We start from the raw sequence: 26082 nt of genomic DNA on the forward strand, positions 1-26082 counted from the left end.
GNCCCCCCTCCCCCCCCCCCCCCCCCCCCCCCCCCCCCCCATTTCAGTGACCCACACCCCTGCATGGGGGAAGGTTCAGCTGCAGCCCGATAAGATAACACTTTTTTTCCCACCTCCAAACTTTCACGCCGACGACAGTCACAACGCGACGACGCCATTGCCGAGACACATTGCCATTGCAAAGGCGCCATGACCCGCGATGTCGGCCGCAGCTCCTAAGTCGAAACCTCTCAAATCCGCCTTCGCAAATAAACGAAAACAGGGTCCACCGGGCGACAATGGCGGCAACGGTGGAGGTGGCGGCGGCGGCGGGTGGGCTGCGAAGCGCGTCAAGATACGCCAAGACAGGGAAATCGTAGCGCAGCAGTCGGAAGCGGCTCTCAAGGATGGGGAGCTGGATTTACAGGCATTTCTGAACGCGCGCGAGTTCGAAATCAAGGCCCTCGAGGAGAGCATGCGACACACGAAAGGCGAGGCTACGAGCCGCGCCTTCCAGCAGGTTCCCCGCGGCATGCGACGGCGGACGGCGAGTCACAACGCGAAGAGGGTTCCGAAGAGGCTGCGCAGGAGGGCGCTGAAGGAGATGACGGAAGACAATACCCCGGTCGTCATTTCGCGACGGCGGAAACCCAAGACGACGAGGGCGAGGATCCGCGCAGAGACGGCGAAGAGGCTCGGCCTCCTGGCAGAGAAGAAGAGGAGGCGGCAGGTGAAGGCTGCCAAGGCGAAAGCACAGGACGGGGAGGCTGCGGAGGGGCAGAAAGTCACAGTCACGACGAGAGCGCCGAGGCCAAAGATCCGACGGAACGAGCTCAACGAGCCCCCGAAGCGCAAGTCGAGGTTCAGGAAGCGCCAGATCAACAAGACCTGGCTGCCGACACACCTGTGGCACGCGAAACGGGCGAGAATGACGGAGCCGAAGAACCCTCTCTGGAGATTCGCCATACCCCTGACGCCGAACGAGAAGACATACCGAGCGACGCATCGTGCGCAAGGAGAGAAGGGCGTGGTTGCGTGGGATACGAGTTACACGAGCACGATTGGTCTTTACGGTTCCGCCAAGAGCGTGGAACAAGTCTTGCGCAAGATTGGTGTCGCGCAGGAGAGTTGCTGGAATGACAGGGGAGCCATGTGGAGGGCTGGCACACGGCACTGGACGGGATTCTTGAGCAAGGAGACGAGGCACGACAGACGGGATATCTGCCCTGCCACGATCATCTGGAACCCCGAGGCCGTATCAAAGCCTTCGGCGGCAGGAGGCGAAGCACAGTCGAGCAAGACGCAGAGACAGGTTTTCCTGAGAGTCCATCCCTCTGCATTTCTCGAGGTCTTTAATGAGCTTCTTCGGCTCGTGAAGATGCATACCCCGAGACCATACATTGAGGACCTGAGATTCGAGATTGGCAGCATTGAGCTTACCGGCCCGGCGTCAACAGAGACGCTCCTCGGTATCCTCTACCCATACCACACGAAGGAACAGTCCAAGGAGAAGCATGCGGAAATATTCAGTGGCCTCACCAGTGTGATGAGCCCAGCAACACTTCCTGCGAACGCCACGCTTGGATTTTCCGTCTTGGATCCTCGTCTTCGATATCCCCCGAAGAGGATCAGCCAGCCTGACCCGGATGATATCGTTGCTCAAAGCAAGTCCCTGAATTTGCTGGGAAAATGGCCCTCGGATGTGGACCTGAAGCCTTACGGTCTATTTCACAGAGACTCCCGTGCCTCGGCAACTCAGCTGCCCTCCCAAAAGTCAATAGACCGACGCAAAGGAGCAAGACGCCCAGGGACCGTTCTGGAAGCCTCTGATGTCGACCCCCCTGTCCCTATTCTTCTGTTGGCTTCGCGTGCAGGCACAGGCAACCAAGTACAAGGCAATTGGACACTCCTCGCCCCGTGGAGATGCATCCAGCCCATCTGGCACAGCCTCGTCCATTTCCCGCTGTCTTCCGGCGGCAACCCGCGCTTCTCGGGCTTGAATGAGATCAGGCAAGTGGCATTCGAGCGGAACCTACCGTGCTTCCCTTTCGACCACCTCGGCACCAATGCCGGCGCGGAGTGGGAGCTCGAGGAGCGTGCCAAGCGGAAGCATGACTGGGAGCGACGGCCCAAGAGCAAGCGAGTCGCGTGGGAGTCGCTGGACCTCGGAGCTGGACGAAAGGGGGAGGTTGGTGATGGCTTCGCCTGCGACCTCGAATATCTGTTCAAAGAGAGCAACCCTGAAGCGCAAGCTGCGCCATCTTCGGACGAGATGGACGTGGACGAAGCGTCGCTTGAGAAGCAGGCACCCGAAAATGCAGCCAAGGAGAAGTCGCTGCAGACGCTTATCCGAATTCGAAAGGAAGCCTTCAGAGCATGCACAACACTGCCAAACCCTGCCTCACTTCCCCCACGCTCCATCATCAACGTCAACATCTCAATGCTCAGCCGGGGCGTCGCCACCGCCTGTGCCAGAATCTACCGCCTTCCATCTCGTCCTCAACCCGCCCTGCCAGCCTCATCAGTGGAGGTCCCGGCAACCGTCCCTCCCCCACCAAAGTCCATCAACGGCCTGCCGGCGGATCTGCGCAGCCAATGGCTCGCAACCCTCCCCACCACGCAGGCGAAGCCACCATCGAGTCAACAGCAGCGTCTGCCCCGGAACGCAGACCTGCAGACCCGCAAGAAGCTCCTCGCCCAGACGCTCGTGAGCGCCCCGCCCCCGGACGGCACGCAGCAGAAACCGAACCAGACAGACATGAACGGGCACCCGCTGGTGCCGAATGAGGACGACCTCATCGGCTTCGTCACGACGGGCGCGTACTCCCTTAGCGAGGGCAGAGCGACGGCCATAGGATGCCTCTCAGCCGAGAGAGCCGCAGAAGCTCTGAGGAAGGAGGGCAAGAGGGAAGGTCGGCTGTGCATCGTGCGAAATGCGGGGGAGAGCGTCGGATGGATTGCGCAGTGGGATGTACTGTGAGAGAACCCCGGCATCGTAGGCCACACATTGGGAGATTCTGCGTCTGGAACCTGCATCTGCGCGTGCAGCAAGATCAGCGCTTCCCGCTGCAGCTGTGAGGCGTGACGTAGAGGCGCGTGGGAGCTGCAGCGTCGCTAAGTACAGAAATCGCAAGGGCGCGATTGACCAGACGAAAGGCGGGTAGTAGATGTAGACTAAGGGATGTATACCCAATCAATATCCCGATAACAAACTTCACCCAGCATCACGAACCGCAATTTGAACGTTTAACTGCAAAGGCGACATAATGACATCAGAATTCCCCAAGCCAACTTCCATCACCGGCGGATGCCTTTGCGGCTCGATCCGCTACCGCGTCGACTTCCCTCTCACACACGACTTTATCTCGGCCGTGAGTTCTCGCCAGAGAATGGAATCCATCTGTTGTCTGACCTCTTCACGTAGTGCCAGACGTGCCAATGCACCCAATGCCGCCGGAGCACGGGGTCCCTCTTCTTCCCGATTCACATGGTGCCCAAGTCCGCCTTCGCCTTCCTCAAGTCCACACGACCCCCAACCCTGAAATCGTTCCGCGCCACGCCCGGGGCAGAGCGCTGTTTCTGCGGCGACTGCGGATCGTTCCTCTTCTGGCGGTCTGATGCCTCGGACACGATCGACCTGGCGGTCGGGTGCATTGACCCCGAGTATCTGTTCGGCGAGGAGCAGCGGGTCTCAGACAACACGGCCCGTGAAGCCGGCAGACAGGGGAAGAGGAATGAAGGCTTCGGGAGGGCGTTGGCTGGGGCGGTGACGCACATGTGGTGCGCCAACGAGATTGCGGGCGTCACTAACGGCATGCTGCAAGGCAAGAAGATGGAGCGGGACTCGAAGCACGGGGTGGTTCTGTACGAAGACTGAGTGCGAGATGGAAAAAAGATCAACAGGTAATTGTTTTGTAGACAAGAATACTAGTCTGTCTGAACAAACGCTGGTGGTATACTGCTTTGCGTGGGCAATGGGCTTTAGACAAGAGGCCGCCCCGAGATAAAAATAAACAAAACTCCTTTTTTGTGCCATGAAACGCCGTCATTATATCCCAGTCGGAGATTTACCGCTCCAGGTGTTGGTGATCCGCCACAAGATTCGTACGGGCTCTATCAGAATGTGATATCCCAGGTAATCACCTCAGTCTTCCTCACTGACCTCGCTCTCCTCCGCGTCGCCGCTGTTCGCAGCCTCCAGCTCCTTCTCCAACTCGGCTTCGAGATCGTCTTCAAGTGCGTCCTCAAAATCCGGCTCCGAGTCCATCTCCATCTGGTCGTGCTCGACCTCGACCTCCTCATGATGCTGCTGCTGCTGCTGCCGCACCTGGTTGTTGACGGGGCTGGGCAGGTTAAAGTCGGGGAACGGCACCTCATCATTGTCCGACTCGCCATCCGCATCGTCCGCCTCTGAGTCGCGCAGGAAGTCAGAGAAACGCCTAATATTGATACCCTGCGACGGGAACGCGGGCGAGAAGTCTGTCTTTTTGTTCTTGTTCTCGTCGGGGTACTCTATCGTCAGACCGAAATCATCATCGTCGTCGTCGTCTTCCTCGTCGGATCCCATGGCCTTGCGCGCGGGCTTCTCCTTCTTCGGCGTCGGCACAGCAGCGGGTTTCGGCGGCGGGGGCGCAGGCGCGTCATTTGTCGGGAGCGCGAGCTGAATGCTAACGGGTTCTTTCTTCTTCTGCTGCCGGGGTTTCGCGGGTGCTTTTGGCTTTGCTGCAGCTGCGGCCTTGGTCTTTGGCTTCGCCTGAGGCTTATCTTGGGCGGCAGAGGAGGAGGCATGGGGCTTGGCTGGTGTCGCGGTGATGGACGTGTCGAGCTGCTCGAACTGCTGGCGCAAGGTCTCCGGGTTGTCGTTTGAGGGCGTACGGGTAAGGTTCATGTGGAAGGTGGAATCGACCTTATCGAGGATGAAGGCTTTGCGGGCCGGATCGAAGTAGAGAATATATTGGTTGTCGTCCATTGTGCGAGTGCCAGCGTAGGCGTACGTTCCGCCATCGGCACCGGGAAAGGAGAGGTCAAAGTTGGATTTGGAGCCGGGCGTCTCGGGTTTAAGCCTTGCTGTCGCGGGCTCGGAGGGGAGATCAGGCTTGTGGTTATCTGTATTGAATGGCTGTGTCAGCATTCGTTCTGTGATCGCGAGACCAAGTCTGGTTGATTGGAGAGTTGGGAGGGCTACGTACATCGTACGGCGGTAAAGACGTCTTTCTGAGTGCGCCCGAGGAGCGTGTCGCTCAGGATGACGGGGTATTTCCCCGTCTTGGTCGGGTCGATGAGGCCATTCAAGGCACCACCCTTAGGGGCAGCCTTTTCCCTGTGGTTGGGGCGAAGAGCCGACATATTTTATGCGTCTAGCGTCTGTCGCAGGAGAAATCGCGGTCGTGAGGTGATGGTAGAGTTCGGGAGGAAGACGGAGGGCTGTCGATCGTATTGGAGAGTGGGGAGATGGGTCCTTGTAAGATACGGCGTACGCAGTGGAAGCGGGCTAGGGGGGTCCCTTCCCTCCGCTAAAGTCGCCTGCGAAGTTTAGAATGTTCCGTACGACGCTGCGGGCGGAATGGCCGAGACCGCTGGTAAGTTGCACCGCTAAGGCAGGTCGACTGGGATCTTGGCGGGAGAAAATATGGTGGACAATCAAGACGGATAAATGGTTCAAAATGCGATTTCTGGTATTGTTTCCGAGGTTGGAGAGAGATGAAGCACTCTGATGGTCGAGAAGGGTTGGGTACAGGCAGATGTGTTCACCGAATCACTGCCTCTCTCGTGCCTCATTTCGCCGCGCCTGTGCGTGTGAGACAAGCTGACGCCTCTGTGTCTTAATCAGCAACGACAACAATAATAATAACCTTTGGGGGCGTCTGAGCCTCCCGTCACTCTCATCCCATGATGAAGTGCGCTTACGCCATTCGGCCAGTTGAGTATGAACAGTCGGTCCATCAAGGTTGTGCTGTCATGGTCTTTGCATCCTTATTTGGTAAGTATTGCAACAACCTGATATTTGAAGACAGGCATAGAAGCAGATACTGCAGGAACGGATGTAGGAGGCTTACTAGGCAGGTATGGTGATGAAAAGCCGGTTCTCAACGCATATCCATTTCTCGTCGCGCAAAATAGACTTAAGAAGAGGACCAGTGAACAAACCCAATTCATGATTGGCACTCTGATGCCAGGAAAGCTATTTGTTTCGATATTTGGTTCTCTTACCGTCTCGTTGACAACAGAAGCCCATCGCGAACTGTTCTTTCCATGATGGAAACACGGTCTCGTGAGGCATCTCGCTGTTTACCAGCCCAAACTGTCCAATTGCTTGCCAAAATCTTACAACGCAGCCTTCAGCCCGTTAATTGACCTTGAAACGACTTACTCTGGCGTTAGTGAGTGTCTCTAGGCAGTACCTCATCTTAAAACGGGACTGTTGCAACGGCGCGATCTCCGTGAACAGAAGCAACGGCCCCAGATGGGCGATAAGATTGAGTTTATCTTCGCCTTATCACTTGCCCGCCGCTAGCCGAGGAGCCCGCCGGGTTTTACTCGGACGGAAGCTCCTCAGCAGGTGGTGCGGTACGGCCAGGGGTCTCAGCAGGACATGCCTCCCCACATTCCTCCCCCAACGTCGCCCACTGGTGCCCAGATTACCGTCAAAGCTCCCCCGCCCACGGCCCCAGGCAAGGGAGGAGAAGCACCCACGGGTGTCCATCGCAGTGCAGTGAAGCCCGCAGCGAGCTCCCCTCTGTTGTCATCATGGCAGGCCAGGGGTAAGCGCACACAACCTCGGATCAAGCTGCCACACAAGCTTCGGCAGAGAGCGGCAAACCGTTTCCCCTTCCACCTGAGCGAGACTGGACCTACCCGGAGACCACCCAGAAACAGCTCTCTACCTTGAGAAAATATATCTCCAATTCCTCTCCCTGAGAAAGCTTCTCCTCCCACCTCGATCCCCTCTTCCCCGGCAGCCTTGAGTGACCTCCATTGAGAGAAAGAGAGCGAGAGAGAGAACCTTGAGATTGGCACAGAACAAAGATACCCTTCCTCTCACAGTGGTATCTTGACCTTCTTTCATCTCACCTCCCAATCACAATCAATTGACCTGCATAATCTCCTCCCAGCTTGCGGTCATGTCTGCTGCGCTCAACCGAGGTCTCAGGACAGCTTCCCGATCGTTGCGTCTCCAATCGCGAAGCGTCCGTCTAGCTACTCCTCTCCGCGCCGGCGTCGCCTCCACTAACTTTGCCGCTTTTCCCACGACTCGCTCCGCTTCTCAACACTCCTCCAACTTTTCAACCGCATCTGCCAGACAGAGCGCTGCACCAGCCATGACTGAGGCACGAGAGTACGATCCCGAGATCAAGGACATTGCGTCCTACGTTCAAAACTACAAAGTCGACTCCGACCTTGCTGTGAGTATTCTTCGGTGCTCTTCTCAAAGCTCCTTGCCCGCCGACCCGCTCTATTGTTCCTACCCCGCGTCTCAGCCGGATCGCCGCCGCTAACCGCCACTCTCGTGAAAACAGTTCGACACAGCGCGATGGGTTTTCCTCGACACTCTGGGCTGCGGTCTTGAGGGCCTGCGGTTCAAGGAGTGCGCCAAGTTGCTGGGACCTATCGTCCCCGGCACCGTCGTCCCCAATGGCCCCAAGGTCCCTGGAACAGACTTCCAGCTCGACCCCGTCAACGCTGCTTTCAACATTGGTGCCATGATCCGCTGGCTCGACTACAACGACTGCTGGCTTGCTGCTGAATGGGGTCACCCTTCGGACAACCTGGGTGCCATCCTCGCTGTTGCCGATTGGATCACCCGCACCAACAAGGCTGGCGGTAACATTGCTGGTGGCAAGCAGTTCACCATCCGTGATGTTCTCGAGGGCATGATCAAGGCCCACGAGATTCAGGGCTGCCTGGCCCTCCTGAACTCGTACAACAGGGTCGGTCTGGACCACGTTGTTCTCGTCAAGGTTGCCAGCACTGCTGTTGTCTCCAAGATGCTCGGCCTCAACGAGAAGCAGATTGCCGACGCCGTCACCCAGGCCTGGGTTGACGGCCAGAGCTTGAGGACTTACCGCCACTCTCCCAACACCATGTCCCGCAAGTCCTGGGCTGCCGGTGATGCTTGCCAGCGTGCCGTCAACCTGGCCCTCAAGGTCATGAAGGGCGAGCAAGGCATCCCCACTGTCCTCTCCGCTCCCGTCTGGGGCTTCTACGATGTCCTCTTCAAGGGCAACAAGTTTGAGTTTCAGCGCCCCTACGGCAGCTATGTCATGGAGAACGTCCTCTTCAAGGTCTCCTACCCTGGTTAGTGTTACTGTGCCTTGTTGCTTCGACAGCACGACTGATCAAAAATAGCCGAGTTCCACTCCCAGACTGCTGTTGAGGCGTCATCCAAGATCCACCAAAAGCTTAAGTCGATGGGCAAGTCTGCCGCCGACATCAAGGGCGTCACCTGCCGCACGCACGAGGCCTGCATCCGCATTATCGACAAGCAGTTCAAGCCCATGGACAACTTCGCCGACCGTGACCACTGCATCCAGTACATGGCCTCTGTCATGCTCGTTTTCGGCCGTCTCGAGGCTACCGACTACGTCGACGGCAGCGAGGCTGCGACATCCCCCCTCGTCGAGTCTCTGCGCCAGAAGATCAAGTGCGTCGAAGACCCGCAGTACACCAAGGACTACCACGACCCCGCTCTCCGCACCATTTCCAACGCGTTGACGGTCGAGCTGAACGACGGAACCGTGCTCGAGGAGGTTGTCGTCGAGGCGCCTCTCGGACACCGCCTGAGAAGAGAGGAGGCGAAGCCTGAGATCCTGAAGAAGTACAAGAGACACTTGGAGCCTCACTTCGATGCTGCCAAGGTCAAGCAGCTTGTCGACCTTGGCTTGGACCCCAAGAAGCTGGAGGCCACTCCTGTGGATGAGTATGTTGACCTGTATGTCAACAAGAACAGCAAGTTCGTCTAGGTGTTTGCGATTGAAAAAGGAAATTGGATACTATAGATGTTATTTCTCTACAGGATCTAGATATGAAATATTAACGATTGGATGCTTGGCGCTTAAACTGGAGCCTATGTTGAAATGGAGTTTTGGTGCCACTGGGCAATAAGGCTGCAGCCAGTGCATTTGTCTGGCTGCCTACGAAGGAAATATACAATACGAGAACAAGAGCATGTTATCGGTCAAGGCGGCACGATTTAGTTCGTGGCTGACGAAAACACGCAGGAGACCTGCAGAACTCCCTCCCGACTCGGACAAGTGCTACTTTGAATGTCGAGAACCCGCGGGTCTCTGCAACACCGCCTTCCGGGATTCATCAAGGCATGATTGGCCGAGTCGTAAGGGAAACGATCGCCAAGCCCCGTTGCCTGAGCTGGACGGGCTGGGCGGGTTCGTCCAGTGGACAGTGGGCTCTGTCAGTGGATGATCCCCTAGGACGGGGGGACGGCTAGCTCGGTACGCGGATTGTTTTGAGTTTCACAGGCCAGACACTTCCGATATCCAGCATGCTGCAGGCCACTCAGGCAATGTGACTCTACCACGCTCAAAGTCCTAGACCTGTGTTACCTAATCCGCACTGCCACTCACTATCAGCTTGGCCCTCCACCAGAGCGCCACTTTAGTCCGTCTCGTCTCCTGTCGGGCTTTAACCGCAATCCGACATCTTTGTTTGTTCTGGAAACAACACTTTGCCTCCTGATTTTAGTAATCGGACCTCTTGTGCCGCTGACGACGATAAACCACACTGCTCGCTTTTCCAACCGCAAGCTCATCAGAAATACACGACCTCATTGCGCAACCCTGAAAGCCGGTCTTACTCAAGTGGGGTTATCCAGCAGGCAACATGGACAGACAGACAATCATCGAGACCAACCGGTCGCTGCGCACCATCAAGAATGTACGTCTCGCAACACTTGATCGTCGGTTTTGTGGAAAAGAGTGGAATGGCCTGAGAAAACCGGTTCGGCCTGTCTGAACCGTGTTTGACGCAAATTCATCCGCCATCCGCTTGCTCCGGGCGACATAAGAACCTTGACGACTGACCTTTTATCAGGAACTCGAGAACCTCCTCGAGAAGGGCGTAATCACCGAAGAAACCTACGACAACATCCACGCCACCCTTCCCTCCGAGACCCCTCTCCACGGCGCTGCTTCCCGTGCCGCTCCCAACGCCTCTACTCCCGTCCAGAACAACCCAACTGCTCCCCCGACCAACGCCATGGCCGCTCTCAATGTCCAGCCGACCGCCTCCCCGGCGCCGCCTTCTTACAACCAGACCGGCCCCCCGTCGCTCCCCTCCCGCACTCCGGAGAAGCCTATCCTTGCGCACGCCCGCGCGCTGTACCGTTACGCAGGTGCCGATGCCCGCGATGTCGCATTCGAGCGGGACGACCGCATCGCCATACACGAGTACATGAACCAGGACTGGTGGATGGGCAAGAACCTGCGCACCGGCCAGGAGGGTATCTTTCCCAAAACATACGTCCTTGTCGAGCAGGACTCGGCCAAGGGTGCCTTCGCCCCTCAGCCTTATGCTCCTCCGCAGGCCCAGTGGGCTCCTCAGCAGCCGCAATACGCCCCTCAGCAGCCGGTCTACGGACAGCCGCCGCAAGGCCCGCCGCCTCAGCAGAACCCGTACAATGCCGATGCGCCGCCCGCGGCTGTTGCCAACGAGCAGACCAACACCGAGGGCAGCGGTGGTGGCAAGGCCGGCGAGATGGGCAAGAAGTTTGGCAAGAAGCTCGGTAACGCGGCCATCTTTGGTGCTGGTGCAACCATCGGTTCCAACATCGTCAACAGCATCTTCTAGATGTGTTAGCTCGGTCGAAAATTGGTGTGAGCGGCAGTACAGCTTGCTGTCGAAGAACCTACCTTACTCAATTGTAGCTGTGGGAGGTTGATTTGTTTTTGTTTCCCCGGACGCACTTCCTTCAAGGTGCAACTTTGAACCGGGCACGGCCGCTTTTTCTTTTGGCTGGAGACTTTTCATTTTACCTTCCGGACGAGACTGCTGCACGGGAATTGCGCTTGGCACACTCATTCACATAAACTGGGTTGTCTAATGGGATCATGGGTTTCGGCGTTTATTGCATATCGGGTATTTCACTATCAAAAAATCATCAACATAACTACATCTCCTATCCTTGTGATGTGATGAGCGTGCCGCCTCGACTCGTTGCATCTGTTTCTAGTATTACATGGGCAGTTTCGTGTTAATTAGCCCATCGTATGACCTTACAGAGGAGGAAACCCTTCCGACCTTACGGGGCTGATTGGGTCTTGGAGACCAGGACATTGTCTCTTCGTCGAGAAGGGGTCCCTTGTGAACAGAAATCGCCTGCCCGCGCTTCACACACCCAATCATCGCCCAGGCCTCGGGAGAACGTCGTCTGAGTGGTTCAGCGTGTACACACACATACGCTTGACACAGAACACCATCACCTCTCTCACAATATTCATACTGCGTAACGCGGAACCGCAGAGCCTAGTGCATCCGAAACGTCTCCTTCCCCCTCCCCAATTCTGTCACCTCGGTTCGAGCCGGACGGTTGAAGATGTCATGTTCCAAATTATACAATCATCCCCGTGGGGAAAAGGATCCGTCACGGGGAGACTGATTAACTGGACAGATCCAGACACATCATCCAGACACAGAAGCAAGTTCACCAATACGGCCAGTTTTTCTCTGTGTTCTTTGTCGTTGCCCTGACTGCCGCTATGGCCGTTTGTCGTCTCATCCTAGCCATATGCATAACATTCAAAAGATCCGTGGGAAGAACAATAGGCAATAATCCGCCGACATTGCAATAGAGCTTGAAAACGTACTGCGTAGACAACGCATACCTATAGGACGGACGAAGCGGCAACTTCCATCGCCTCGCCCAGTGAAGTCCCCGGAAAACTGTATCGTGCAGAGGGCCACACATAACTTTACCAAAAGCTCGGGGCTCGGTGCAGCGACAATACCGCGCCAGCCATTTTATGCGTTTTCCATGGCACGGAAACTTTTCGATGGGATTATGCTTACAAGTTTTTCTTCATAGAGAGGAACTCGGACAGAGCGGGGAGTTTAGGGGAAGTTGTGGCATGCCGTCGCTTTGCTTTGCCTCGTCGGCATACACATTGCTCCCCCATCCGAGCGCCCTCGTAGGAATCGGTGTTGTTGTTAAATCTCCTCCCCCGCGCTCTCCACAGATGACCTTGGGAGAACATGGGTTAGCCTTGCAGTGTCCACGGCATGAATTCTCATGGACTAGTTGGGGGGAGTCCTTGGCATTTTGCTGGTTATATTCTTAGACTTTGAGCTACCGAGGCTGCGGACGAACATGTGCTGCTTTGGGTTGGGCGAGACGCTGATCCCCCACCCCCCACCACCTTTCTCAAGGGCGGGGAGGGCGCCGATGTCTAACTCAGCTCTACCGCCGTAGTCGTTTGGATACTGGATTGGCGCGGCAGATGGAGGTGAGTTTGTGGCTGGATCTTTTTTTGGGTGGAGGCGAATGCAAGTACGAGATAACATGGCAACTACCGCGTTACATGAGATCATGACAGAGCTCTAGATTGGCGTTGAGTAGGGGTGGTTAATTTCGCTCTCAATATAGGGTCTTTGGGAGGGGCGGTTCGTGGTTGGAGTTGGCTTCAAACCTTGCCGCGTCGTCGGTATTCGGAGTGTTCGTTGATGTATCGCAAACATGAGTTCCTTTACTTAGGCCAGAGACTGGATGAGCTGATAAATTCAGATCTCGGTGTTCGCATCGTCGGTATTCCGAGGATGATTCTCACGTCACCTCCATGTTCACGGGGGAGAAAAGTAAAAGAAAGTTGGTTCATGTTGTCTGAGCCCAAATCATCGCAACAGCCGTGTCTGCAGGTATCTTAGAGCACACGACCATCGTGAAAAGATGGGCCGGTAAATAAGGGTATCGCTACAAACGCGCGTACAGCACAAAGCCTATAGGCGTCGTGAACGATCTTGAATTTCCCCTTCCACCATCGAAGACATGAAGGCAGCGAAAAACCCGAAGACCCAGCCGCTTCAAGCAGCCGAACTGCCGCGTTCATTCGCCTACTCTGTTCCCCCCGTCAAATCATTAGAGGGACTTCAGACCGGACCTGAATCCCTCCTCGAAAAGCCCCGTAATGTACACCCTTCCGGCTGAAATGAAACCCTTTGCCCCCAGCTCGAAGTAGCTTCTCTCCTCTCCTGTTTTGTCACTCCGCATACAGCCATGAGATGCGTGCCCAACGCCGGAAGTTCTCTCCCGTGACCAACTTGTGCCAATCTGTACTGTCAAATCTGTCGTTTCTTGAAACCTCCCCCTTTTTCTGGAGTTTGTGTGATTTGATGGGGTAGTTTCATTTCTCTACATCGGCCTGGCGACACCAATGGGAGTACCTGAAAGGGGAGAAAGATTCTCATCAGCACTTTTTGCCCCTGTACGTGTCCCGGTGCAACACAAGATCAGATAGCCCTACCCAACTTCTCGTCCTGCCACTGCGGCTTGTCATTGTTCCAGTACTGGTCGTCGTCGTCGATGACCTTTGCAGGCATCGTGGGCTCGAGACGGCCGGCGGTCCACGCGCGGATCGGCTTGCCGTACTTGTACATGACGGGGAGTAGCATTGAAATGCCAGCAAGAGCGGCGCTGTAAATTCCAAAGTTCTTGAGGAAGCCAAGATCTTCGATCCAAGTTGTGACGTTGAAAGACATGATGAAACCGATGATAAGGCGAGCGGAGGAGACGTTGACCAAAACGGGACTGTATAAGCACATTTGTTAGCACGTGGATACTCGATACATGGCAGAGGGACAACTCGAATCATCCCGAGCATAATGACGCACCCAGCGAATTGAGGATAACTCTCAACCAAGTAGACGGCAAAGATGGTGTTGGCAGTCAAAAGACCGAAACCAATCAAGAAGATGGAAACCAGCACGACAATCGAAGGCAGCGTTCTAATGTTTTCGGCCGCATAACCAAATAGCAAAGGTCCGACGATGGAGGCCAAGAGGGGGAACACCAAGCTGACGAGATGACCCTCGGGCTCGCGACGACCACCGTTGCGCTTCGCAAGGAAGTTGGAAATCCAATCTGCGACATAACCGCCAAAGAACCAGACGAACGGCGATGCAATGACGATAGGAATGACGGCGAAACCGAGCGTCTCGAACTTCCAGCCGGCAGCGATGAGAATAGACGAGCCGACCTGGCCGGCAGCACCTTGCAGAGACACGAGAATGGAATTGATCATGATGACCCAGATAATGTTGGGGAAGACAGTAGTCTTGAGCATGTCCCAGACGGACTGCTTGGCGGCCTTCCACTCATAGCCGTAGTTCATAATGCCGAACTCGTCCCAGTTGGAGCGGGGGCGGAAGGCGGACTCGTCGATGCGCGGGCGGGTTTCACCGGGACGAAGAGGGTAAACCTCCTTTCCGGCTGCATCTTGTTAGTGCTTTTCATGATCAAGGAGTCAAGTTTGCTTACCAAGTTCGTCGTTGCTGCGAATCCAGCGGGTCTCGGGAACGAGGAGGATCAGGCCAATCCAGGCAATCACACCAACACCAGAAGTGATCCAGTAAATAAAGCGCCAGGTGAGGCGGGAGACGATGATGGGAGACATGATACCCAAGCTGACGATCAGGAGACCCTGAGAGGCTCCGACGGAGGCAATGGCCTTGTTTCGCTGGTGGATAAACATCATATCCTGGATGATGAGAGGAATCAAAGCCTCAACGGCACCGGCGCCGAAACCCTGGAAGCAACGCGCAGCTAGATGGCTGGGGAGGCCCTGAGAGAAACCAGCCCAGAGACCACCAGTCCACGCGAGGAAGCCAGAAAGAAGCAGCACGGGCCGGCGACCGATGGCGATCGACAGCGGCACCAGGATGTAGGAGCTGAGACCGTTGACGAGCAGCGGCACCGAGGCGAGCAGGGAAACCTGCCACAGCGGGGGGCCGCCGAGACCCGCGAGAATCTTGACGGGGTCGAGGGCGATTTCACCCGGCTTGTTCAAGGCGCTGATATCGATCTGTGAAAGAATGTGGGGGTCGATGCCGGAGTACTCAAGCACGAACACGGGCACCAAGGCGCCGACGATGATCTCAGCAGCCAGGGCGAGAGAACCAACTGTTGAGGATTAGCGTCTGGGCAGTAGATGGCAGCTCATGGCGACCTACAGAAGCAGAGCGCTCCAATGGATGTCCATTTCCTCCAGTTCGGCAAGTTCAAAGGATCTGTTACCCCATCGTGTTAGCATCAGTGTCGCGTAATCGCCATCATCCTTGTCTTCCACGCTCGACATCGCAAACTAACCCTTCGGATCCGGCGTGGGCATCGGAACATATCGAATGACTCCTCCCTCGAACAACTGCGTCGTTCCAACCACCTGGGCGTCGGGGGACTCGATCCTGCGCACGGCAAGATTCTCCGTTGACTCGGTCCAGCCGCTCTTTGCCGCCATCTTGAAGGTCCTGTCCAAGGCACTCTGTCAAAGACGGGGTTTTCGAAAGTCGTCGTGTGTAAGACGGAGTCCGTAACCAAGAGTGAAAGACGATCTATTTCCTTTTCGCTAATAAAATCATTCGCATCGAAACCAGTCGCTTTCGTATTCCTCCCGGCGGAATGTTGATATGTTCTGTCGGTCTACCCAGAACAGGAAACGAGGTATCCCAAAAGTAATATCCTTCGAGGGGGGTTTGGAATTATAATTGATGCATTGCCCGCTTGGTCTTGGGTGCCGTGCGTGACAGACAGTTGGCAGGCGCGAGGTGCGAGCGCTCTGTCATAGGCTGGCCGCGGTTAGACGAGCAGCCTAATCTGAGACGAAGGCCCGATGTGTGCAACTGCGCAACTGTTTGAGCGCACGGAGCACTTGTATGGGGGTTGAGGAGGGGATAGACTCGAAGCATTGCCTCTTTGGTCAACTCATGCGGTGAGTTGAGGGGGGATGATGATGTGTGGGTGGGCAGACAAGGCATCGGATCGACTTGATCCTGGTATCACATCCATGGTGAAGGAACCCCCTTTTGGGTAATATGCTATCCTGGTTTCTTGATTGGTAACACTCGGATAACTCTGAGGGAATACGACTCTGTTCCTCTTGTCCCACAGAAACAAGCAAACAAGAGTATGGAGCCCGAGTCGATCACCCCGCCGAAGCCGTGCAAACCAAACAAGTCCATTTCCGTCTCTGTGAGCGTGTCTGTAAGAAATATTAGCAAATCTTGGAGTTAACACGAGCGTAGGTGCCCGAAAGAGAAAGTCAACTCGTCGCATCGGCCAACAGGAGGCACGTATGACACAATTCGCTCCAGTTTCGAGGATGAATGCTACCCAAAAGGGGCATAAAGCTACCCATCTTTTCGCCTCTGGGCAGAGAAAGGCTCTGTTGATCGGCTCAACACTGCAAAAGGCCCGGCCTTGCGAGCAACAATGGCGAGATGGGACGGCAACAGAATGACGGCGGCGTCGACCACTTGGCCGGCACCAGTACCGCCACAATCCCACTCTTGTAAAACCCTCAGATACGGCAAAGGGTTTTGAGTTGTTGCGATGGAGGGGTGCGAAGACCTCATATTGGTGCGAGCTGAAACACCAACAAGATAGTCTATGCAAGGTCAACCCTTGTCCTCCCGCCTTGAGCCTCAAGGAGTCCACCCCGGGAGGGGCGGCAACCTACTGCAGACCAACCGTAGTCCAGCGCTCGGAGAATTCAACCACCTTGAGCTAATTTCAACAAACCGATCAGCTCTTAACCCTTTCCATATACCCCATATTCTTCGACTGAGGTTATGGAACAAAGCCCCATGAAGTGACCGCCGGCGTGCATTCGCCTTGGCACAATCGTCAACATTCTCAACTCCACGCCGGCCGAAGAGTCAGTCGTCTGCGGCGATGCGACGCCAAGTCTTCTGCTCACCCGTCACTGATCTTCCAAACGTGCTTCGACGATCCATCACACACGTCGCTTAGAGCGCGCGTGGACCACACTTCTCATCCGCAGTCGCGGCGCCGCCACACTCGGCCCGCTTTCACAAGCTGCCGTTCTTGGGACGAGCCTCGGGCGAAATCTTCAAATTCCAAAAGCCAACCCAACAGGTAGGCAGGTGGCTGGTGCGCCTGCTACCGTCGGGTTTGACTCGGGTGCCGGCTGCGTATTACTCAGGTTCGCGAGGTGATTTGCAACAATCGATTCCCGGAAATAACAAGATGTGAAATAAAATCGTCCATTCGTCTCTGGTCTTGTCTCGTTCGCTAACCGGCACTATATCATCCGCCCGTCCTGTGTCATGAGATTCTCCCATCCGTCCGTAATCGTAAATAGGGCGCCATGGAAAGTCCCATCGCTTTCCAGCATGGCTATTCAAGTAAAGTCCAGCACCAAATGCTGCTAATGCAGATCAAAACCAATGAGTATTTCCATGCCTGGTATAGTCCAAGACCGCTAAACTCCGGTGAACACCTTATCCCAAGGTATCTGTGTGCCCCCCAAAAAAAAGGAAAGTGTGAACGCAAAGAAAGCTCGGTGCAAGTAATGCCGTGAGAATTCAAAAGCAAGCGTCAATCCGCATCGGTGTGGGCAAAGTTAATCCTCACTCGCCGGGGAGTCAGGGAGCGATGCCAAAATCTCGTCCTGCGTCTCCGTGTCGTCGGGCCAAGCTGGCAAATCCAAAGACGCGTACTGGTCTTTGGTCTGCTCCTCGAGCTCTTTTCGGAGAATCTCAATCGCTAGTAGCCAACGCCGTTGCAATCTCTGCTTGCGGTCATTAAAAGTTCTGACCAGGGTATCTTCTTCTTGCGCAAAATCCGTTGCCAGATTCTCTATCTCCTGCTCTTTCTTATCCGTCAGCTTCTCAAGCTCCTGCTCCTGGCGTTCCAGAAGCTCTTCCATTCGCTTAGCCTGCCGATCTCGTAGGACATTAATCTTCGCTTGATGCAGTCGCTCCATGCCGTCTCGTACGTTGTACTGTTGTCCCAGCAAACGCAAGTCTCTCTCGGTGACAACTCTCGGCGGTAAGTCCGAGTTTTGGGTTCGGCCGAGTCCATCGCAGTATGCCTCCATGTGCTTCAAACGGATCTTGACGCTTTTCTCGCTCTGGTCTAGCGTTGATCTCAGGTCCATCTCGGCCTCAATTTGTCGTTCCTCAAGATGAGCCGCCGTTTTGGCATGGCGTTCCTTCATCTTCTCGATCAGATCCGAGTACCTGTCAACGATCGCTTGCTTCTTTTCCGCTTGTCGAGTCCACATGTGCCACTTCGTTTTCCGCATGTAAACACGGAATCGTTCCAACTCTTCCGCCATCAATTCATCCAATTTGGCGAATTGTGGGCTGCCTCGTGTGCGCTTTTCCGCCTCGACTTTCTCTGCCGCTTCGGCAGCCGCAGCAGCTTCTTGGGCTGCCTTCTCTGCCTCCAGCTCGGCTTCCCTAGCCTCTTCCTCCATCCTTCGCCGCTCTAGCTCCTCGTCCCCGTTGCAAAAGTTGGGGCAGCCTACCGACGGGTCCCAGATGGCGCCGCAAATGTAGCAAAATTGAGCCTTGCACCTGCACGTCATGTGAGTACAGCCCTGGCTCAGTTCGACCAATGACCGGCACTTGTAACATCTTCTCCAGCCCGACTTTTCACCCATCTTCAACACGGCTTCCAGTTCCCAGTCCGACGGACAGTCCTTTCCGATGGCGTGTGCGTTCCGTTTGCACATTATGCAAACTCTGGTTCGGCACTTTCGGCAGACGACATCGAAGGGGTGTTTGGGATCGATTCGGTTTCGGGGAGGAATGAATTCACCGCATGCTGTGTTTGGGCAGAAGACTCTAGCTTCCCAGGGAGTGCTGAATTGTAACACCGCCTTCAAAAACGCATGCTGCTCCTCTCGGGTGAGTATCTTCTGGATGATGGACCCCGGAATGGGTTGGGTGCAGCATCGCGGCGGCATCTTGGACTCGTCTGTCGTCGCTTGCTGGATCATGATGCTGAGGCAGTCGGCGCAGTATGTGTGGCCGCAGGGCAAGCTGTGCAGATCACTCGGCTTGTTGAATTCGTTGCGACAGCATATACAAGAACTGGCTTGGTGTTAGCGGGTGAAATTTCATATCAGAACATGCCGTTGCCCTTACATTGTAGACTCCATGAGGGCGGACCGCCTCTTCCATCGAATCTTCCTAATGCCCTCTTTTATACTGAAGTAGCTCCTCCTCGTGGACACGCTGAATAGGCTGTGCGTAGATGGATCAAGGGCGGCTGGAGGCGGCGCCTTCTGGATCTTGGGTTGGTGGATGTTAGGGTCCAACTGTGACAGGTACTTGTCGTAGTGCGAGAAAGTGAGGCTCTTGGATCTCTTCCTTGCCAGCGAGTTTGGCGGCACGTCGGTGGCAGCGGTGATTGGAGTCGGGTTGAGAGAGGGATGGGAGGTCAAGGTGGTGCTCGCAGAATCGCGCGAGGCGGTGGAAAAGGTGCGTACATGCTGGGTCGCAACCGTTGAAGCTCGCGACTCGGGGCCTGCATCGATATTGTCTGGCGTAAGTCCTGAAGTAGATATGCCGAGTGCCGTGGCCTTCGCGACTAGTTCTTCGTCGATGGCGGCCTCGGTGGTTTGGGTAGACAGTCGCAGGACTTGGTCAAGATAGTCTGCCTCATCGTCCTCGGGGGACGGCAGGGCAGCCGGGCTAGGGGCCATGTCGGGAGTCGAGCTCGTCTGGCCGGTGAGCGAGCCCATGGCGGGTTGCGGGGGGCTGAAGAAGTAAAATGGTCAAGTCAGGGCAGCGCAAGCAGCGGCATCGTGGTTCGGGACTCGGTGTGGTTCGCAGGTCTCCGGGCCACGCCGGCCGGTCAAGCAGGTGAATGACGAGGGCACACGACTAATTGTCGATTAATGCGCAGTGGTTTTGAAACGGCAGTTGCAAGTAGTGACTTGACATCGAACGGATCGAGGGGGAGCCGGAGAAAGGATGAACCCACGAGGGGACAGCGGCAATGATAGGACGAGAGGTCAGCCAAGGTTTCTGCGCGATGGCGGACAAAGGCGGGCAGGCAAGGAGGGCCCAAGGTGGGAAGGAAAGCACCCCCAAGGCTGGCTTGTCTTGTCTTGTCTTGTGGTGTGAAGGTCGGGTCGGATGCAGGTGCAGCAGGTGCAAGTGCAGGGCGGAAGGACGACGGGTGACCTGCGAGTGAACTTTTGATTTTGGGGTGTGTGAGTTGGAGTAGGAGAAGAAGAGCGAATTGGGATGCGGCCTGGACCGTGGGCGTGTCTGACGGATGGAATGATGCAAGGTTTCTGGCGAAAGATGAGGTGGGGTGGCTGAGAGGAGGAGAAGAGTGCGAGTGTGCGACTTGCAGCGCGGTCAGAAGAGGGTCGAGTCAAAGGGCGGTTGACGGCAGGGCGAAAGCGCGGTTCTTGGGGACCCTTGAGAATGACGAGGGGGCGACAGGCTAGACCAGGGCGGGGGTTCAAGTAGCGATTGAGTAGCAGCCGGGTATCATCTGAATGGCGGGTTGATGAGGGGCGACGACGATGGTCGATGAAGGGTGTGAAAAACACACAAAGAAAGTGAGAAACACGTCCAACGTCCCGACTGAAAGGACGAGAAAGGGTTGGGAGGCGAAGAGTGTGTGCGCGTGTGTAGATGGCCACCAGCAAGCGGATGAATGATGGAAGGAGGGCGGGAGAGAGAGAGGAAATAAGTTCGAGAACGGCGGGACAGTGAGGAAGCAACCTCCTCGATCGAAACTGGGGTCAACGACGAAGTGGGTATTGCGGGCTTCGTTTTCTTTGCTTATTGTGCAGCAATTTTGCTTCTTGTTGCTGTCGAGTCCCCAGGAAGCGCCGGGTGCAGGTGGGACTGTGTGATTTGGACTTGATTGTTATTCGTAGTCGGCTGATGTTGAAGAGGAAAGAAATCCTTGGTTGGTGGTCTACTGCGTACCGTATCCGTAGGGGCACTGGGGGTCGTCGTTGGCCGTTGGCGTTGGGCCCTTGCTGAAGATCCCAAGTGGATGGGGACAGCAAACCGGTGCGGGCTCAGACAGCTAAGTCAGAACTGACCAAAACGCCGATGATGGTGGAGAAGGGTGACGGGAGGACAAGGGCACCACCGATGGCAACCTCCTTCCTGGCGTGCTGGCCTGCGATGAAGGATGGTGGAGGGCGATAGCAACGCTGAGCAGGGCAAAAAAGAAAGCACATGTGTTTGGGTGTGGTTTGAAGGGCAGGACAGCGCAGAGCAGAGTACTGCATAGTAGAGCAGCAAGCAGAGAGAGGTGAGTGAGGCGTGATCTCTCTTGCTTGGTGGTTTCCCACCTTCCCTGCCTTAAGCAAGGTGCTAAGGCACCGTCTGAGAAATGACAAAGATGGGCAACTCCTCCGAAGAACTTTTGGGATTGGTGTTTCCTGCCGCTGGCGCCACATCTGATGACCTGATTTCCATTTCCTGCATAGCCGGCCAGGCGGGCTCAAGTGGCGGCACCGGCCAATGCGTGGAGGCGTTGCGCCGCGAGATACGCGACGTGAGACTGAGTTCGAGTATCCTTTTGCCGGTGGCCCCATACAGGAGGTACAAGGCCGTCTCGTCTTAGATATCTAGGCACCCAGGGAGGACCAGACCGGCGCTGTCACAGCTAAGGGAAGGTACGTACCGCCCCCGTACCTAGTAAGGCAGGAGGAGACTTGGGTGGAGGTGGACGATTGTCCTTTAGCTGAGGGACACTACTCGTGCCTAGGTAGGTACCTGAGGTGAGGTATCTAATAGATGTGTGGAAAGAACACACCAAGGGACACTTACCTGAGATGCTGGCCTTTCTCTTCTTGCCTGATGTAAGCTGGAGGCACCTAAGAAAGATTGCAGCGAGGTGGTCCAGTCCGTCTGAGGTACATTGCAGTTGCAATGCGCCGTGCATGCAGATACAATGGACACGCTCTGCTTTGTGTTATGTCACCCGCAGCGCTTTCCTTGCTTGGCCAAATCACCCAAGCGACTTGCAGAAACGAAGCTGCCGTCAGACATGCAAAAGGTAGATTTGCATCTCATGCTTGCCTTGCCTGTCCGTCTCTTTCTAATCTGCTTTGTATCTAGACTTTTCTTCCGCACCTCCATGTCGACCACCTATTCCTGACTTAGTACCTGACGGCGGCACAAACACAAACGGAACACCACCACCACCACCTATTGTATGTCGACCTGAATTAAGCGCCGCCGTCGGTGGGCCAATTTACACTGCCTTTCCACCAACACTGCCTATCGCGGGAGGCTGCCGATAACACGATGGCCCAGTCCGATTCCAGCTGCCCTTGCCCCGTCCATCTCATGCCCGAATCCCCATCAACATCCCCCATTTTCAAGGCCCCATCTAAAGTCCCCTGTCCCGGACACACAGACGCCCGGCGGTGAAGCAAACACGACGTCTGTTGTCTCCAGCACCCAGGTTTCTGAATCACCCAAATCTCGATGCTGATTACGGATACCTTGGTTCGTTTGCATCTCGGGTCACTTGCACCGCCCATCTTCCCCTGACCCTGTTCCCCGCCCCAGGCTCCTCGACGTTATTGTCTTGCTTTGCGGTTGCTGACAGCATATCGGTCCAGGATTCCAGACCTGATCCCAGGCCCACGTCTCTTCCCGCACGGGTGGACGGGGACAATCCGCGACCGGGCCACCAGCCTCAGCGCTAGATGTTTCCCGCATTTCTGCGGTTACTGACGTCCGGTCTCTCCTCAAACAGAAGCAATGGCAACCTCTCCTGCCATGCTACCTACCTTACAACCGACGAAGGGCTCCGACTGAAAGCACAATAACAATAGTACGTAAACATCAGCCCACTTCCCCAAGAAAGCCCCATCCCAGTCCCGCGCGACTGGGGTCTAGCTATATGCGAATAGCTAAGCCTCATCCTCAATCTCCTACCCCTTCTGTTTCTCATCTCTCACGGATGTCCGCATACGCCGTCAATATTTGCGGTAATTGGCCATCTTCGTGGCCAACATTGGCTTATAGACTACCCGCGTTTACGACGCCGGGAAGCACTCGAATTCTGTATGGATTCACAGCTGCGCAGTGACAATGCCATTCCCCTAAGGAACCTCGATGTTCAATGTGTTGCACGTCAAGTCCTGGCCCCTCAGTCTCCAAAAGCTACTTGGATGCTACATTCAAAACCTACAGCTATCAACTGCTCGCCACTTAAGCTTTGAAAATGTCCGTGAGACCTATAGGATCGATAATAAGGCCGGCCGATGGCTCAAGCTCCCACGTTGCTCTTCAGCCATTTACAAACACTCTTATTGAGGTCATGACTCTGGCCTTCTTCCCCCATTCGTCGTGCGGCACTCCATCTTGACTCAAGATAATAGATCCCCGAACCCCGCAAACCAACTCAGCTCATTTATTCTCCCCCCAACTCTATGGAGCTTGTCTAGGTCAACGCTTTTCTCTGTTTGCCATGTTCAGCATGCTCCCATCGGGAACCATTTTACGCCCTCTAGAGCACTAGTGGGGCACGTTCCCGTCCGGCCCCACGCCGGCCGACGTGTCTCCGCTGTCAACTCCGGGCCCCGTCTGTGGACCACCAGCAACAGTGGTCTAGACACTGGATTGAACCAAACTTCATGTTGTTGTGTTCACGCTTGGGCTCCCACGGAGAACGCCGTATGGCGCAATGATGTCAGCCCTAGGCCGTGCGTACAATCATGGCAACCGTATCCGTTGGAAGCAGTTTGTGCAGCTGGGCGTCGTCCCCCTTGGGGCCTCAGGCATTGCAGCTATCAACATTGTGTCAACAATCATTCCAGCCCTTTCGATTTTGAGTTGGTGTAACGAAATAAAAGTTGGCTGATGATCTACCTTAGTAGGTCTTAGAACCCGATAGCCTCACTGGCGGACCAACCGGAACTCTGGTGTGCTGGGCTGCGGAGCTCTGTTGCTATGAAGCCCGGACCAGACGCTGACGACGTAGGAGCTACGGAGTTGCGGTGCAAGGAGCTTTGGTGTTTCTGCCAAACCCCGCTGAATCCTTCGGGTTTGCTTGGAACTTACAGCTCAACCTTCAGCAAATCATGCAATCAGAGTGAAGAGCTCAAGCTCTATTTCCGAGCTCCCGAGCTCCCGAGCTCTCGTGCTCGTACGACTTGGACGATGGTTTGCAGCGGCAGCGGCGCCAGCGGACTGGACATGAATCCCAAGACTCAAAAAGACCTGGCAGTGTACTTGCTAAATCGGTTGATCTCTAGGCATGCAAGCGATTGTGAATGGATATCATGGTTTGGACGTTTCGCTCTCGGATTCCATGACGACACGAGCACCTCGTGGCCATCCTGCACGCTGGAGCAAGAAAGCGGCACGGTGCCTTGAGAAACGCTCACTCGAGTGGTCTGGCCAATGTTTGACTTTGGCGCGGCGGCCGGGCTATCCCCTCAACGGGCGAACCTGGAATGAAGTACAGACGAAAGATGCTCGGTTGGCAGGGTCATCTCCAGCAGAGAGGCAGAACCGACGTTTCTCGGGAGCTAGAGACAAATTAGGCTGCTGAGATATCGTTGGCCTCTTTCTCGCCCTGTCCGTGAACCTCAATGAGGTGTCCATCACGATCTAACCTCGTGACATTGACCCGGACCAACGGCGATACTCGGCATCGTCTTCTGCCGGGTAGTTGCTTTTCTGGAAAAGCTTTGCTAATGAGTATGCTCAAGTAAACGATGACCAATTCAGTTGAGGTTTATCACGTCTTTTGTGTAAAGCCATGCTCTTGGACCTCAAGTCCATCGACGCAAATGACAGGGCAACAATGCAAGAGGTCTGTCTTTCACCGAACCTGAATGGCATCAACGCCCGAAAAGAAGTGCACACCTACAACGCCATCAGAAGTGATGCAACAGACCGCCACTTTCTAGCTGCCGGCAAGCTCAAGCCAATCGAATGGCATCATCGCCAACCGCCGGCGCAGCGAGTCAGTCAGGTGCAGCAGCAGCAGTAGAAACACCACGTCCTGAGGGCCAGGGCAAGGGGTCGAAGATGTTAGGACCAATTCGAAAAGCAAGGCACACCAAAAATCTCTCTTTCGCTACCTTCTCCTCTGCCAGTAGGAAACCTTGGAGTCATCTCCGTCGGCCGATACAGCCGCGCTTGCCTCGAGAAGCTCTGGCCTGCTTTTGCAACCATCCCCACGATCAGCGCGCGCCATGCCATGCGGCCAACGATCTCGCATGCCAGTGCACCCATCGCCTCATTCTCGTTTCTCCTCCCAACGTCTTTGGCGAGACACTGGTAACCTGGCTGGCTGTCTTCCCGAAGCCCCAAGTGGTCTGAAAATAGCATAAGCTAGTCTTGAAAGCCTCTAAAAACATGTCTCAGAAAGAACAGGAGAAAAAAGAAGACTTCACATTCCGAATAAGACGCGGACGAACCGCGGGGTAAGCAAGCGAGAAAGAAAAGAAGAGCCCTTTCGTCAGAAAAATGGTTCGTTGTTTGAAACAAAAAGAAACAAGGGTAGGGGGGGCCGGAAGAGCGTTTCCCTTCCTTGTTGTCTCTGCGCAGCACAAAGCCGAACACCGATTGTGACGTTTTCGGAACCTCAGCCTGACTATCAACTTACCATCAGTCAAAGAAGGTAGTCCACCCCACAGAGAGAGGACAAAAGACGCAACTAGGAAAGGTTTAAGCTTCAGCATTTAGCCGGACCGAGTAGTCGCAGCCGCCACGGCGTGTAGTGGAAGGTTGCTGTGTGCCCATCTCGAATCTGAGAGATCCTGCGACCCCTCAACGCGCGAAGTAAGTAGTTGGTTCGGCGCGTGAAAGTATCCAATCAGATCGGACCAATAGATAAATAAAATTGGTGTCAAGTCACTGTTGAGAAAGGTCAAATGAGACTCTATAACCGAGGTTTTCCTTCTTTTCGTTCTATTTGGAGGGGGTATAACTTGAAGTGGTTGAAAAGTCTGTATCATACAGGCATGCGCGTTTAAACTCCTGACAATGAGATGAGAAGATGATGGGCCCCCCTGGGGAGTGTATGTACAGTACGATACAATAATGATGTACACTGATTTACAAGAAACGAGGCGGGAGGGGGAGAGAGAAGGAAGCGTTGGAGATGTTCGTCAGCGCTTGTCGTCGGCGGCT

At 55.3% G+C, this 26082-nt stretch overlaps 7 protein-coding genes across 7 annotated transcripts; 4 read left to right on the forward strand and 3 right to left on the reverse strand.

Moving 5' to 3' along the window:
• Positions 1 to 199: 199 nt before the first annotated feature.
• Positions 200 to 2959, forward strand: GCG54_00009340 (uncharacterized protein; the record flags this gene model as incomplete). Its single annotated transcript, XM_045409288.1, has 1 exon — positions 200 to 2959. One exon carries the CDS (start codon positions 200 to 202, stop codon positions 2957 to 2959), a length of 2760 nt encoding a protein of 919 aa, XP_045256533.1.
• Positions 2960 to 3245: 286 nt separating this feature from the next.
• GCG54_00009341 (uncharacterized protein) lies at positions 3246 to 3856 on the forward strand (the record flags this gene model as incomplete). The annotated part of the gene is made up of 2 exons (XM_045409289.1): positions 3246 to 3350; positions 3404 to 3856. The coding sequence occupies 2 exons, from the start codon at positions 3246 to 3248 to the stop codon at positions 3854 to 3856; spliced, it is 558 nt and encodes a 185-aa protein (XP_045256534.1).
• A 267-nt stretch (positions 3857 to 4123) lies between these two features.
• Positions 4124 to 5325, reverse strand: GCG54_00009342 (uncharacterized protein; the record flags this gene model as incomplete). The annotated part of the gene is made up of 2 exons (XM_045409290.1): positions 4124 to 5085; positions 5169 to 5325. 2 exons carry the CDS (start codon positions 5323 to 5325, stop codon positions 4124 to 4126), a joined length of 1119 nt encoding a protein of 372 aa, XP_045256535.1.
• Positions 5326 to 7100: 1775 nt separating this feature from the next.
• Positions 7101 to 8939, forward strand: GCG54_00009343 (2-methylcitrate dehydratase; the record flags this gene model as incomplete). The annotated part of the gene is made up of 3 exons (XM_045409291.1): positions 7101 to 7382; positions 7497 to 8274; positions 8326 to 8939. 3 exons carry the CDS (start codon positions 7101 to 7103, stop codon positions 8937 to 8939), a joined length of 1674 nt encoding a protein of 557 aa, XP_045256536.1.
• Positions 8940 to 9816: 877 nt separating this feature from the next.
• Positions 9817 to 10782, forward strand: GCG54_00009344 (Protein csh3; the record flags this gene model as incomplete). The annotated part of the gene is made up of 2 exons (XM_045409292.1): positions 9817 to 9870; positions 10027 to 10782. The coding sequence occupies 2 exons, from the start codon at positions 9817 to 9819 to the stop codon at positions 10780 to 10782; spliced, it is 810 nt and encodes a 269-aa protein (XP_045256537.1).
• Positions 10783 to 13336: 2554 nt separating this feature from the next.
• GCG54_00009345 (uncharacterized protein) lies at positions 13337 to 15437 on the reverse strand (the record flags this gene model as incomplete). Its single annotated transcript, XM_045409293.1, has 6 exons — positions 13337 to 13368; positions 13449 to 13732; positions 13816 to 14413; positions 14462 to 15103; positions 15154 to 15210; positions 15290 to 15437. 6 exons carry the CDS (start codon positions 15435 to 15437, stop codon positions 13337 to 13339), a joined length of 1761 nt encoding a protein of 586 aa, XP_045256538.1.
• Positions 15438 to 17561: 2124 nt separating this feature from the next.
• GCG54_00009346 (uncharacterized protein) lies at positions 17562 to 19691 on the reverse strand (the record flags this gene model as incomplete). The annotated part of the gene is made up of 2 exons (XM_045409294.1): positions 17562 to 19038; positions 19093 to 19691. The coding sequence occupies 2 exons, from the start codon at positions 19689 to 19691 to the stop codon at positions 17562 to 17564; spliced, it is 2076 nt and encodes a 691-aa protein (XP_045256539.1).
• Positions 19692 to 26082: the final 6391 nt, after the last annotated feature.

The sequence above is a fragment of the Colletotrichum gloeosporioides genome (assembly GCF_011800055.1).
Source record: "Colletotrichum gloeosporioides strain Lc1 chromosome Unknown consensus_117, whole genome shotgun sequence".
NCBI lineage: Eukaryota > Fungi > Ascomycota > Sordariomycetes > Glomerellales > Glomerellaceae > Colletotrichum > Colletotrichum gloeosporioides.